The 12,524-nt window shown below is 44.7% G+C and overlaps 1 protein-coding gene across 2 annotated transcripts in view; it reads left to right on the top strand.

The window, feature by feature from the left end:
- Window positions 1-1,775: 1,775 nt before the first annotated feature.
- MAP1LC3A (microtubule associated protein 1 light chain 3 alpha) overlaps window positions 1,776-12,524 on the top strand; it is a 39,515-nt gene continuing 28,766 nt past the window's right edge. The window contains exon 1 of one of the 2 annotated variants that reach the window (XM_072997010.2): window positions 1,776-2,126. In XM_072997010.2, coding sequence (XP_072853111.1) covers window positions 2,087-2,126 — 40 coding nt within the window. In that variant the 5' untranslated portion in view covers window positions 1,776-2,086. Of the gene's footprint in view, window positions 2,127-2,857; window positions 3,310-12,524 lie in introns of those variants that run through there. The other variant, XM_072997009.2, reaches the window with a different exon arrangement.

Below are 12,524 nucleotides of genomic sequence, written 5' to 3'. Positions count from 1 at the left end.
GGTCTCACAATTCGCCTCTAAAAGTTACACTGTTTGCATAACTGTGCAATAGGACTTCAGCCAATTTCACACAAGATTTGTACTTTGTCTAAAGGACCTTTCAAGGATCTTCCACACACCTGCGTACCTTTGTAAAAGTTTTCAGGATTTTATTGAAAACCATCTACCACCACTACCCAACTCCAAATATCTGTCCAAATATGTCTCTGAGGATTACTTGTCCCTTTATTCTGTTAGGTCAATAAAAGCTAGACTGTTCAGATGTCTTAATCAGTTAGTCCTGGGACTGATTTTAAAAGGAAGAGGAACAGTAACAATGCCTGCAAGAAATCCTCCGGCACTGTAGAAATCTTAATGACACTGAGAAATCTGGTCAAGAAGATTAATCTGTTGATACTGTGAATCTTCATTTTGCACTTAGGCTTTATATACATGTAAACAAACCTTTAGTTACAGAAACACTGTAAATCTCTCCAATGGACTCCAATGATAGCACCATGATTTGCCCTGGTGTCCCAGACTTATTTTATAGACACAATGGTGAAGAATCTTGAAACTGATTCTGTAGTATCTAGGTGCTCAGAAAAATAAAACTTCAACAAAATGCAGACATTTCAGCTTTGCTCTAGAGCTGGTACACTCAAGTAATGGAAATAGTTGGCAGGGCAACAGAATGGCTAACAATGGGGAAATACCTGGTGAAACCAAATGCCAAGAATTATCAAGGATCCTAAGGATAAGTGTTGCTTTAAGGATCTCTGAAGTAGTTTGGCTCAAAAAGGTGAACTGGAAGCTGGTTACAGAAGAAACAACATACAGTACAGTACTGTTACGAGACCCAATATGGTGTAGTAGATAGGGTGTCAAGACTAGCACTCACGGGCAGAGAAAGGGCAAATTCCTCTTTGAACATCTCATGAACCCTGAAAACCCTATTAGGTCAGCGAAAAGCAGTAGTAACTATAGGATAGAATAAAAAGTTATAGAATGGATTTGAGAGGCTTTTGAAATCCTGCCATGTGACCTCTCTGGCGCTACTAAGAATTTTGTGAGGAAGAGTGCATAATTTCTGTGCCATTAAACCAGTTCAGTGCCCATATAAAATGGGCAGGAAACTTATCCATCACTTTAAACTCGCTGTATGTAGTAAAGATAAAAAACATGAGATGCACCACCAGGCCAGGGTTTTGCTTGAAGACAACGCACTTTCTGCCCTGCCCTTCTAGGCACAGTCAAGAGGGCCTCAGCATAGACAGGGCTGCCTAACTACGCAGTGGTGGGAAAGAACACTGTTTTTTCACCTCAGTAAAAAATCATTTCCAAACCTGAGTCTGTTTGGTCGTGTGAACAGGCATCAATATGGAGCCGTATCAATATACTGTAATAGGAAAGGAAAGAGCTGCTCCATTATTTCCAGTGAGGTTCGAGATATCTTTGTCCCCCAAAGCTGACAGAAAATATTGACTTAAAACCAATGACATTCTGAGGGTAAACAGTACTAATTACTGTTTACATTGAAAAAATAACAATGGGGAGGAGTTGGGGCTCCAGCCTACAATCATCCCCCTATAAATAAATAAATTCCTCTATTCCAGTTTGCTGTACACTCTGTACATGTTCTGCGGCATTCTTCGCGCCTGCGTTCTTTCTTCGGAGGAAGCGGACCCTCCTCCATCATCCTAACCTGCGAGCCGCTCATCGCCCAAGAGGCGAGCTGGGCGCCTCAGGCCAGGAGGCCGCACTGCAGAAGGGGCGGGACCGGGCGCCTCCCCTTTAAGGAGGCTGCCGATGAAGTCACCGCGGCTCGGGCAGCTTCGGGCAGCCGTGTAGGCAGAGCTCCGGGCGACGGGCAGGCGGCGACCCGACCGAGGCCAGCGGGAGTGACGCGCGGCTGGTTGGCGCTGCATCTTGTTGGCAAGCACCTGCTGCCCGGTCGCCGCCCCAGGCCCGCTCGGCAGGCAGCGCCTCTCTCTCCGCCCCGCGGCAGCCTCCACCTCCCAGGCGCAATTCCTGCGGTCCGGGCAGGTTCTCTTCTTCTTCCTCCTCCTCGCGGCGGGGTCCTTGCTGTGCCCGATCCTCGGCCGAGATGCCTTCGGATCGGCCTTTCAAGCAGCGGCGGAGCTTCGGTGAGTGGGAAGGGTGCGCGGATCCTTCCGTGCTCGTGTGTATATATACTGTATGTGTGTATGGTTATCGACACCCAGGCCGGAGGAGGAAGGCAGGGCGGCTGGAAAGAGAGAGAGAGGCCAGGTTGACATTTCGAACCGCAGCGAGGAGCGATTCTTTGGGCTGCGTCCTTCCTTCCCATTCCGGCTCCTTGGGAAGCCGGACAGGAAAGGCTGCGATCCTTGGAGCTGCCGAAGGTTTGGTTTCCGACTCGGCGGCGAAGCTGCAAAAGGAGCCGCCTCCGTGCGCTGCCCGGAGAGCACAAGAGGTCGGGCGTTGGGCGTCCATGTTTTCCAGCCTGCTTTCTCCCGGGACAATCTTATTTCCTCGCCAACCCTCCCCTCCCTTCCCTCCCCCCCCGCCCCATCAGTGCTCCTCCAGGAGGATTAGTGAACGCCATTGGAACGGGCGTCTACTGGCGTCAGAAAGCAGAGAGGGAGGCATGGTCAAGGCGCCTGCCCCACAGGGACGGCGCTGTCTCCCTTTCGTTCACCCCGGTGAGAATCCGGAGCACGATCTGAGCCCTCACGAGTGCAAAAGTACAGGTGGTGCGTCTTTGTTTTGTTGCTCCAACCGGCACTTCCTCTTCCCTCCGCCCCCGCCCCCCCCCCGGTCTCCGATCGGAGTATTGCTTGCCCGCCCCTATAAATAAATAAATAAATAAATAAACCCACGCACACACTAAATGGGGTAAGGCCTTGGTCTGGTGGCGTGCGTGTTGGTTTGCGGAAAGAAAAGCGTCGTGAATCTGTTTGGGATGGGGGGGGGGAGAAGATCACTTTGGTTCTCATCAGGTCCCTGAGCTTGCTCCCCATCCGCCACCCTAGAACAACGCTACCCCCCCCCAAACTGAGGGATAGTGGAGAGAGCTGAGCTGTGCTCATAACCGGAGGGAAAGTTGATCCTTCGCCCTGTTCAGTGCCCACTTGCTCTTCTCTTGCTTTGCCCACCTTCAGGAGTAAGTCTGCCCAAAGCGCTGCAGGAGCCATCTCTTGAAAAACTGGGTGCCGGCAGCAGCCGGAGAGATGTTAGCTTTGGGGCCTGTCAGGCAAGTAGCTGCCCGCCAGGTGACTCTTTTGTTTTGCTTCAGCAGTTTCCTGCTGGTGAGCCAGGCTGGGCAAGGAGACAGGAAGGAAGCCAAAGGTAATTAGCTGCTGCCGCCACCCCTGCTGCAGCAGCAGCAGCACCACCACCACCAGCAGCCGCTGCCACCAGCCGTGCCCTGGCGGTGATGTAATGCCTGCAAATGGAAGGGGCAGGAAAAAGTGTTCATGTGGTCTCGCTGCTGCAAGGACGGCTTGGAGCGCAGAGAGCTGGAAAGCAGGTTTCAGTGCCAGAGAAAACCCCCCAGCCTTAGAAGGAGCCAGATATTGTGGGGGTTGGGCAGAAATGTTCCTGGATCCAAGAAAGCAGGCGTGGTCTCCTCTCTTTCTGCATGGCATGCCCTTGTGCAGTGTTTGCCCTTAACATTCCCCCATCCCTGTTCCTTTTTGTTTAAGAACAAAACATGGAAGTAGTGCAGAAATGGGGAAGAGTGGCCAATTGCCTTTCCCCAGCAGGTTAGAATAGGGGAGTTCCCTGAAAGCAGCGATGGTATGAAATAGCTTCGGTGTTTTTTAAAGCAGGTGAACTCTGTCCTCTGTATGAAGGCAGACACGCTCAGTTTCATCAACAGCAATTAAAAGACCCCAGAGGGTGGAAAAAAGACGTGTGGCCTGGACACACCCGCTCACTATCATAAAATATTGTGTCAGAAACAAAAATGACATTTCAGAATATATGTTCAAACTACTCCCACACTTGTTGGATGGATCTGCATACTAACTGGCAGCCATCCTTAATTATGAAGCAAGTGTAGATGGGAATTAACACTATAGTATTAATATGGTAGCCAGTGTAGTGTAGTGGATAGAGTGATGGACTAGGAATCAGGAGGCCTCTGTTTGAATCCTTGCTCAGCCATGAAAACTCAAGGGGGGCAGTGGAACTTGTAAAACCATTCCTTAATTATCTCACTTAAGCCCTACTAGGGTCGCTATACATTGGTTTCGACTTAATGGGTCATAACACATACATATAATTAATAGTACTCCCATCATTTTGTTGACATTTTTCATTGTTATATGCTGTCACAGATTTTCAGAAAGCAAATATTATATTGAAGACCTGTTTTGGTGGCTGTTTAAATGCCCATTTCTGGAAAGGAAAAAAAATTCTAGACCTTAGGAATACAGGAACAAACGTGTGAAAGCATACAAGCCTATGGATGATTGCACAGAAAAGCTGAGTGGACAAAACTTATCAGATGCCTTGCATGATAGCTAATTTTTCCCAATGGTTCCTAACTTCCCACTTCTAAGCTCTCCAGATGACCTAATTTCCATTGTGTTCCCAGCTCCACCATTTTTTATCGGAACATCCCAATTTGACCACCGAAAACAGAATAAATGATTCACAACCAGAAAGCCTAAATAATGCACAAAGAACACCTGCTAATATTACCAAGTGTGTTGTGAACACAGAAGTTATTCTGTAAGAGCCTTTAGTAAAATGGATTGAAGCTAAACAAAAGCTGCCCTGCATGTGGCAAGATGTCATGGGCTTTCAAATCATGACTTGTTAGCAAAGACCAGTTGAGTGATTTGGTAGCCTTCAGTATGGAACTTCTCTTGGGGCTTCTGTTATGTGATGCTTGGAAAGATATTTGCTAGGCAGGCTGCCTTTCATCCAAGAAAGTGATAATGGTTTTCTTGTATCTTGGATCCTATTCTTGTTCCTTTCCTATTATGTGTTTTTGGTTTAAAGCTGCAGTGTATGCAGCTCTGTCCCCTTACCCTATTTTTATTTCTAATCTTAACTTTAATGTTGCACTAAGGCATATGGAGAAGTTCATCGGGGCTTATGTCAGCTGGTATGTAGACACTAATTGCCAACCAAGTCATCTAGCATTTTCTAGATTATTTATCTTTTATCCTCTCTGTGGGTAATCTGTTCGATTGAAATATGTTAGAGGGTTGTGTAAGTGAGTAAATAGGACTGCAATGTTAAACTTGCTGAAAAACATTTGCTTGGAGGTAGATCACAACACCATTATGCATCTAGTTTCCTTCCCTTGGCATCTTAGTTGTTTTGTTATTTTCTGTTTGTTCGTTTTCTTCACATGTTATAAATTAAATAAAATGCAATTTAAAAAATTACAATAGAGTTAAAAACATTTTTTGTCATAGGGCTGCCGTATTTCACATACCAGTTAAGGTTTGTGAACTTGTAAGAACTGTCCACCAGCTGGTATTATATTTGGATTATATTATAAAACTGGTGTGCATGTGTTCACTTTCTAAAAACAGAGGTAACAAATATAGCTTGGAAAGGCTATTAAATGGTGGTAGTTTTGATCACCCTCATTATCTCTTTTATGACTTGTAAACTGCTGTGCAATAGCTTTTTTTTAATTAGTCCAGAAAGTTATGGCCCGCAAAAGAAAAAAAAAGGGGGTGGGGTAAGAATCCAGTTGATTTTGCATGGTGTAAGGAGAAATAAGGATAATTTTTAGCATGTATACATTACTGAAAAAGCGACATCTACATTGGCCTGGGCATGTTGTGAGAATGGCTGACGGTCAAATTCCAAAAGCTCTCCTGTATGGATAATTAAGTGCAGGGAAAGTGCCCCAGAGGGAGACCACAGCTGGGATATAAGGATATCTGCATGCGGGATCTGAAGGCCTTAGGAATGGACCTCAACAGATGGGAAACCTTGACATCTAAGCATTCAGCCTGGAGGCAGGCGGTGCATCACGGCCTCTCCCAATTTGAAGAGACTCTTGTCCAGCAGGCCGAAGCAAAGAGACAGTCCTGAAACCAGCAAAATCAAGGAACTGGACAGGGGACACAATTGTGTGGAAGGAATTGTCACTCTCATATAGGCCTTCTCAGCAACACTAGACCTTTCAAGACCTATTCAGAGCACATTACCATAGTCTCTTGAGACTGAAGGATGCCTACAAATTACAAAGGAGACATTTGCACATGTGACCTTACTTGGGTTGCTAGCCATCCCTAGTATTTTTTCTTTCTTTCTGGGATCAGGGGAGCAATAGTATACCTGCTTGCCTACTGGGGTGTGGGCCAGACAGCAAGTGGGAGAGGGGGTACCGCATGATTGTCCTTTATGTGTACAGTTGTTTACTAATTGTATTTTGGCCACATTTTAATAAAGCATGCTAAAGCTTCATAGAGTTACTTTTTTGGACTACAGTTATCAGAATCACCTGTCTAGAATGCTGACTGATGGATTTTAAGAGTTTTCCCTGTGTGAAATAGTGGATAAAGTGCTGGACTAGAATTTAGGAGACCTGGGTTTGAATCCCCATAGCCATGGAGACTGGCCAGAGAATGGCACTGGTAAAAGTACACCTCCAATGTTTCACCAACCTCAAAAGCCTTATAAGGGTCGCTGTAAATTGGATGCAGCGTATTGTCATATACTGTAGCATCATACACACAGAGCCCTAAAAAGTAACTCTGCCAAACTATGCATTGGCCCAGTTGGATCAAACCAGAGATGCATCTAGTCCAGCATCCTGTTTTGAACAAAAGCTAAGTAGATGCATATCTCTTGGAAACCTACCATTGGGCATATGGAAAACAGTTCTCCCTATTGGTCTCCAGAAACTGATACCTGGAGATACACTGCCTCTGGGGATGGAGATTTCATTTAACATACATGACTAATAGCTATGGTGCATCCACCTTAGATGTCATCCAGCATAATCCTTCTTAAAAGCTATTCAAGATGACATTTAAGAAGGCTGCTTCAACTTGTGGCAGGGAATTCCATATTAATTGTAATGGATGACTTCCTTTTGTGTGTCCTGAATCTCTTACATTCTCTTGTCAGCAGCTGAATTGTGGTGTTATGTGTAGTTGTAAATTCTCTATCCATGTTTTTCATGTGATTGATAATCTTGTATGTATCAATGCCTCAAAAACGTTAACTAGCCCATCTGAATAGATTTGGCCATAATATTCATATGTAGCATTTAAAATATGCAACAAAAAAAATAACAATTCTGGATGGTTCGAAAAAACATCCCTGCTTCACAGTGGGGAGATTTGTCATTGCTGTTGTTATGTGCCATCAAGTGGCCTTCAACTTATAGCAGCTCTATGAACGACAAAACTCCAAAGTGTCCTCTGTTCAACAGCCCTTCTGAACTCTTATAAACTCAAGGCTGTGGATTCTTTTGGGGAGTCGATCCATCAAGCATTTGATCTTCCCCTTTTTCTGCTGACTTCAACCTTTCCCAGCGTTATTGTCTTTTCCATGGAATCTTGCTTCTCATGGTGTGCCCAAAGTATAACAGTTTCATCATTTTTTGCCTCCAGAGATAGTTTGGGCTTAACTTACTCTAGGACCCACTTGTCTTTCTGGCACTCCAGGGTATTCACAAAGCTCTTATTCTGCACCACATTTCAAACTAATGTAATCAGTTTGTTTCTTACCAGCTTTCTTTTCTGGACAGCTTTCACATCACTGTTGTGGGTTTTTCGGGCTCTTTGGCTGTGTTCTGAAGAGCCCGAAAAACCCACAACAACCATTAGATCCCGGTCGTGAAAACCTTCACGAATACAGCTTTCACATCCATACATAGCGTTTGGGAAATCTTTCATTTTCACTAAAAATCATTTCAAGTCATTGCTGCTTTCTTCTAGTAAGATGTTGTCATCTGCATATGTTAAATTATTGATGTTTCTTCCATCAGTTTTCACTCTTCCTTCATCTGTATCTAGTCTGGTTTTCTGTATGACATGTTCTACATGTCTGTCAAAAATAGGTAGACAAGAGGAAGCTGTAGTAAAACAAGTAGTTCATGGTCATCTTGTACAGCCTTTATACACATAATGCAACCTTTATGTGTATGTAATCATCACTATCATCCCCATTTATAGATAAAGAATATGAGGCTGAAAGGGAAAAACCTTAAGGTCATCCAATGAGTTAACATCAGACTTCCATAAATCGATTAAAGGAAAAGCACCACTTATGTGCAAGGACACTAATATTCTGTTACCTGACAGCTGGTACTCTGAAGGCTAAAAGTAGATGTGAGATGGCTTATCTGAAAGAGGATCCTCTGCTATATATTTTATTGTTTTGCTTTACTTGTGAAGCTGCTTGCAGTGGTGTTTTAATATTGCATAGAGAGTAGTACTTCGGCACTAGATGGGTGGGGTGGATGGATAGGCAGGAAAGCAGGCTGGTAGACAGACAGACAGATCACTCTTGGTGATGTCTAAAAATGTTACACCTGACATACACAAGTTGTACTTAATCCAGGGAGAAAAAAGACATCTGTATTTTTCCCTGGTGAGGTTAATAAAGAGGGTTAAGGGACTGTTTAGAATGTGATACAGTGGGGTCTTGACTTAAGAACATTTTGACTTAAGAACCACTCTCATAGGAAAATATTGACTTGACTTAAGTACTTAGATTTGAGTTAAGAACTGAAAAAAACCCACGTGGGAGGCAGGGAAAGTGCAAAATGTGAACTTTCAGCTAACTGTTGGCCAGTGAAAAGGGTGCCTGTCTGCTTCCTCACTCCTCCCAGCGTTTAGAGAGTGGATTGGGAGTCTTCAGACTGCCTGGTACTGCCTGGACTGTATTTTCCCTGCCTTCCCTGAACCTTTCTTGACCCAAGAAAAAAAGAAACAAAATATCCACCTCTAGTGGTCGAAGGCGGAATAGCAGCTTCCCATTAGTTTCTATGGACGGAAAAGAGCAGATACGGATCAAATGGTTTTCAATGCATTCCTATGGGAAATGCAGATTTGACTTGAGAACATTTTGACTTGAGAACCACCTTCCAATACGGATTAAGTTCTCAAGTCAAGACCCCACTGTATGTACCGCAGGACTAGCATTCCTCTGTTGCAGCATTTTGGCTCCAGATAAAATTGGAACCCCTTCCCTCTTGGGAGAATAAGGATCTGGTAAATAAAATTTGGGCTTTCAGAAAGTTCTGTAGAGCTGGAGCCAGGACCACAACTATCTGGCGTTGAGATGGAGAATGGTATGGTACTAAGGTTATGCTGAACATGTCATTTCATACATGGCTTCTGTAATCGCTGTCTCCCATGATGCATCTCTTTTGGCCTCAGTTGACTGTATTGGACTTTCCTTTCTGTATTAAAATTGTATTGAACTAGTATTCCTAACTTTTGGGGGCATTCTTTTGTAAACTGCCAGGTTGCATGGTAGTTTGTCCCAGAAATAAGTAATACCATGGAATGAGGCTGAGCAAAATGTGTTGTGTGGTCTTCTTGGAACAAAGGAAAAGGTTTCTGTGACTCTGGTACCCCAGTTATTCCATGCTAAGTAGTGGAGCTTCAAAAGATAGGCATTAATTGGTTTCCAAACTTCAGTTACATTAGGAGATGATGTGCCACCTTTTCTGCCCTGCAAAAAACACAGGAAGGTGATAAAAAAAAAGCAGGATACAGAGAGAACCAGAATTAGTGCAAACAAAAGTAGGAGAGAAAAGCATCGTTAATCCCAGCAGTCTTCTGTGGATTTTCGTTCAAGACCCAGTTAGGTGGTGGCCATTCAATGATCAGTAAGACCCAAATATCTGACTATACATCCTTATCTTTATCGTGTCCCCCACCGGAAAGCTGCCAGAGACAGCTTTCCGGTTTTGAACGCTTGAATTATTCGTTTAGTTCAAGGGTTGGCAAACTGCAGCCATTCAGATGTCATTGGACTGCAGCTCCCATAACTAGCTGGCATAGGCAATGGCGAGTAATGCTGGGTTTTGTGTTTTTTTGTCCAACATTATCTGGAGAGCTGCACTTAGTCTTCCATGGTCATAGAAGATATTTGTTCTTGATGCTTGAAACCATTTCCACTATGCAGCATGTGTAGTATGCAAGGCATAACTAGATACCTTTAAAAGCCCTGGATGGATTCACTGGATGCATATTTGCATTTCCCTAAATAGCTTCCCTCCATTAATATCCTGCCTAGTAACTCTGATCATCTGGTCCTTTGCGGCATCTTAGTGCTCTGCCTTGGTAGCATCCTCATACTAAAAACACTTTCTGGCTTGGGTAGGATGAGCAGGCAGAACTTCTTGATTCCGGCCATTCTGGCAGCCACATCAAGGGCACAGTTCTGAACAGCTGGAGCATGTCCGTCTGTGACCATGGGCCTGATGCTACGTTAACAACCTCTGTAAAAAACCTCTCCAGGCCTTTTTCTAATATGTGCATAACTTCTAAACAAGCTTGTAGGATGGTTTTAAAGGCTATAATGGCTAACTATGTCATTGGTTTATGACACTGTTACCTTGATAGTGTTTGACTGTCTAATACCGTAAGTATTACCCAAACATAAGACACAGACCTGACCTGCTCGGATCCAGGGTGATGCAAGGGTTTGGCCTGCGTTGAAATCTTAATGATGCTGTTAACTTGAGACCCTACGTCAGGAGTGGTCAACTTGCAGCCTTCGAGATGTTATTGGGCTGCTACTCACATCAACCCTGGCCGGGATGGCCACTTGTTATGGATCACGTTCAGGAAGATCTGGAGGGCTGCACTTTGCCCTCTCTCCAGCAGATCCCTATTGCTCTGAAGAAGGGACTGGTCCTGAGAATGCCAGATTTCTATTCTCTTCCTAACAATGTCTTGGTGGTTTGAAACAGGTGTACAATAGGCAGAAATGGTCCCACTGTAGTACTGCACAGTTGAGGACAGCTTCTTCTCTTGATTTTCTGTCTTACTTAACGTATAGGAGACCTTCAAAAGGCATATAGAGCCTGTCCACACTGGCCTGTAATTATGGTACAGTGGTGTCTCACTTTATGATTGCCCCGCATTAAGACGAAACCGCATTAGGACGATTTTTTGCAATCGCAATTTTCGCTTTGTGATGATCAGTTCCCTGTTTCGGGAACCGATTCTTCGCAAAACGATGAATTTCCTCCAGCTGTTCGGCGGTTTCAAAATGGCCACGAGGTAAATAAAATGGCTCCCCGCTGTTTTCTGGAACGGATTCCTCTCAGGACAACCACCGAAAATGGCCGCCCTATGGAGGATCTTCGCTGGACAGTGAGTTTCCAGCCCATTGGAACACATTGAAGGGGTTTCAGTCAGTTTTAAAGGGCTTTTTATTTTCACATTATGATGTTTTCGTTCTACAGCAATTTCGCTGGAACGAATTAACGTCGTAATGCGAGGCACCACTGTATGTGGCTTTCTGATAGCAGTGTTTGGCACAGAAAAAAAAGAACTTGTCTGCTTGTGTTTCTATTTAAACAATTTAGCCTTCCTCTTTAAGATCTGGCCTGTAACTTTCTAGCACAGGACTAGGCAGTGTTTCCTCTAAGCTGCACCAGCCGAAGCACTCCAAATTTCAGTGTGGAAACTACAGGACCAAACCAGAAAGAAACAAATTTTGTGACACCCATCCCACATGCTCATAGTGGGGAGGAACAAGAATGGTTTGAAAGAAGGCATTTCTTGTTAAAATGTACTTTGGAAATGATATACGTAGCAGTAAAGAATGATGTGTTGCACTTATGTTATGTGTTGAGTTGATAAGTCTGTAGCTGAGTTGTCTCTCCGACATGCCAGAGTCTTGAGTACAACTGGAAAGGCTTGTTGTTATTCCAGAACACCTACGCACCCACCCTTTGCCCCAGGAACTGAATCAAAGATGAACAACAAACACAAAAATGGCACGTGTCCTCTGTGACTATAGGTTGTTTGACTCCCTCACTGCTTCAGAGTGTACCTCCCACCTCTAAAGCTGCAGGCCTCCTCCAGAAAAACAGCAAAACAAACAGCACACAAGGGTTGAAAGTTCATGTTCCCCCAGAGAAGTTCCTGCTGTGAGCTTCTCAGGGACAGCTGCTTCGGGTGGGGTGGGGTGGAGGAGGAGGAGGGAGCGCGCCGCCTCTTTTCCAGACAGCCTGCCCCACCATCCCAAGCCACCAGTTGGAAAGCAAACGGGATTAAAATAGCCTAGGAGGAGCAGAGGGCTGGGATGGCGAGGTCAGGCAAGGCAGCTGCAACTGTTACGTGTTCCTTTCAGCCTATTTTCCATATGCCCTCTTTGCTCTCTCAGCTGACTGGTTTGCTAAATACTTTCTGGGAAGGGGAGGGAAGTAGCTAGCCATCTGTGTTGTTGCTTGCTTGCTTGCTTTCAAGAGAAAGTAAAATCCGGTAGGATTTCCCCCCCCCCCTTTACTGCCCTTTAGAATAGGAGTAAGAAACCAAGTACAGTGTATTCAGGAGGGTATCTTACGGTGAGTTATGAAGGTTAGAAAAGTTACTTCGTGGAACTGTCGTTCCCAG

The sequence above is a fragment of the Pogona vitticeps genome, chromosome 4 (genome assembly GCF_051106095.1).
Source record: "Pogona vitticeps strain Pit_001003342236 chromosome 4, PviZW2.1, whole genome shotgun sequence".
Lineage (NCBI taxonomy): Eukaryota > Metazoa > Chordata > Lepidosauria > Squamata > Agamidae > Pogona > Pogona vitticeps.
The sequence above is the reverse complement of the archived record's forward strand: the minus strand, read 5'-3'. Positions and strand labels throughout refer to the sequence as shown.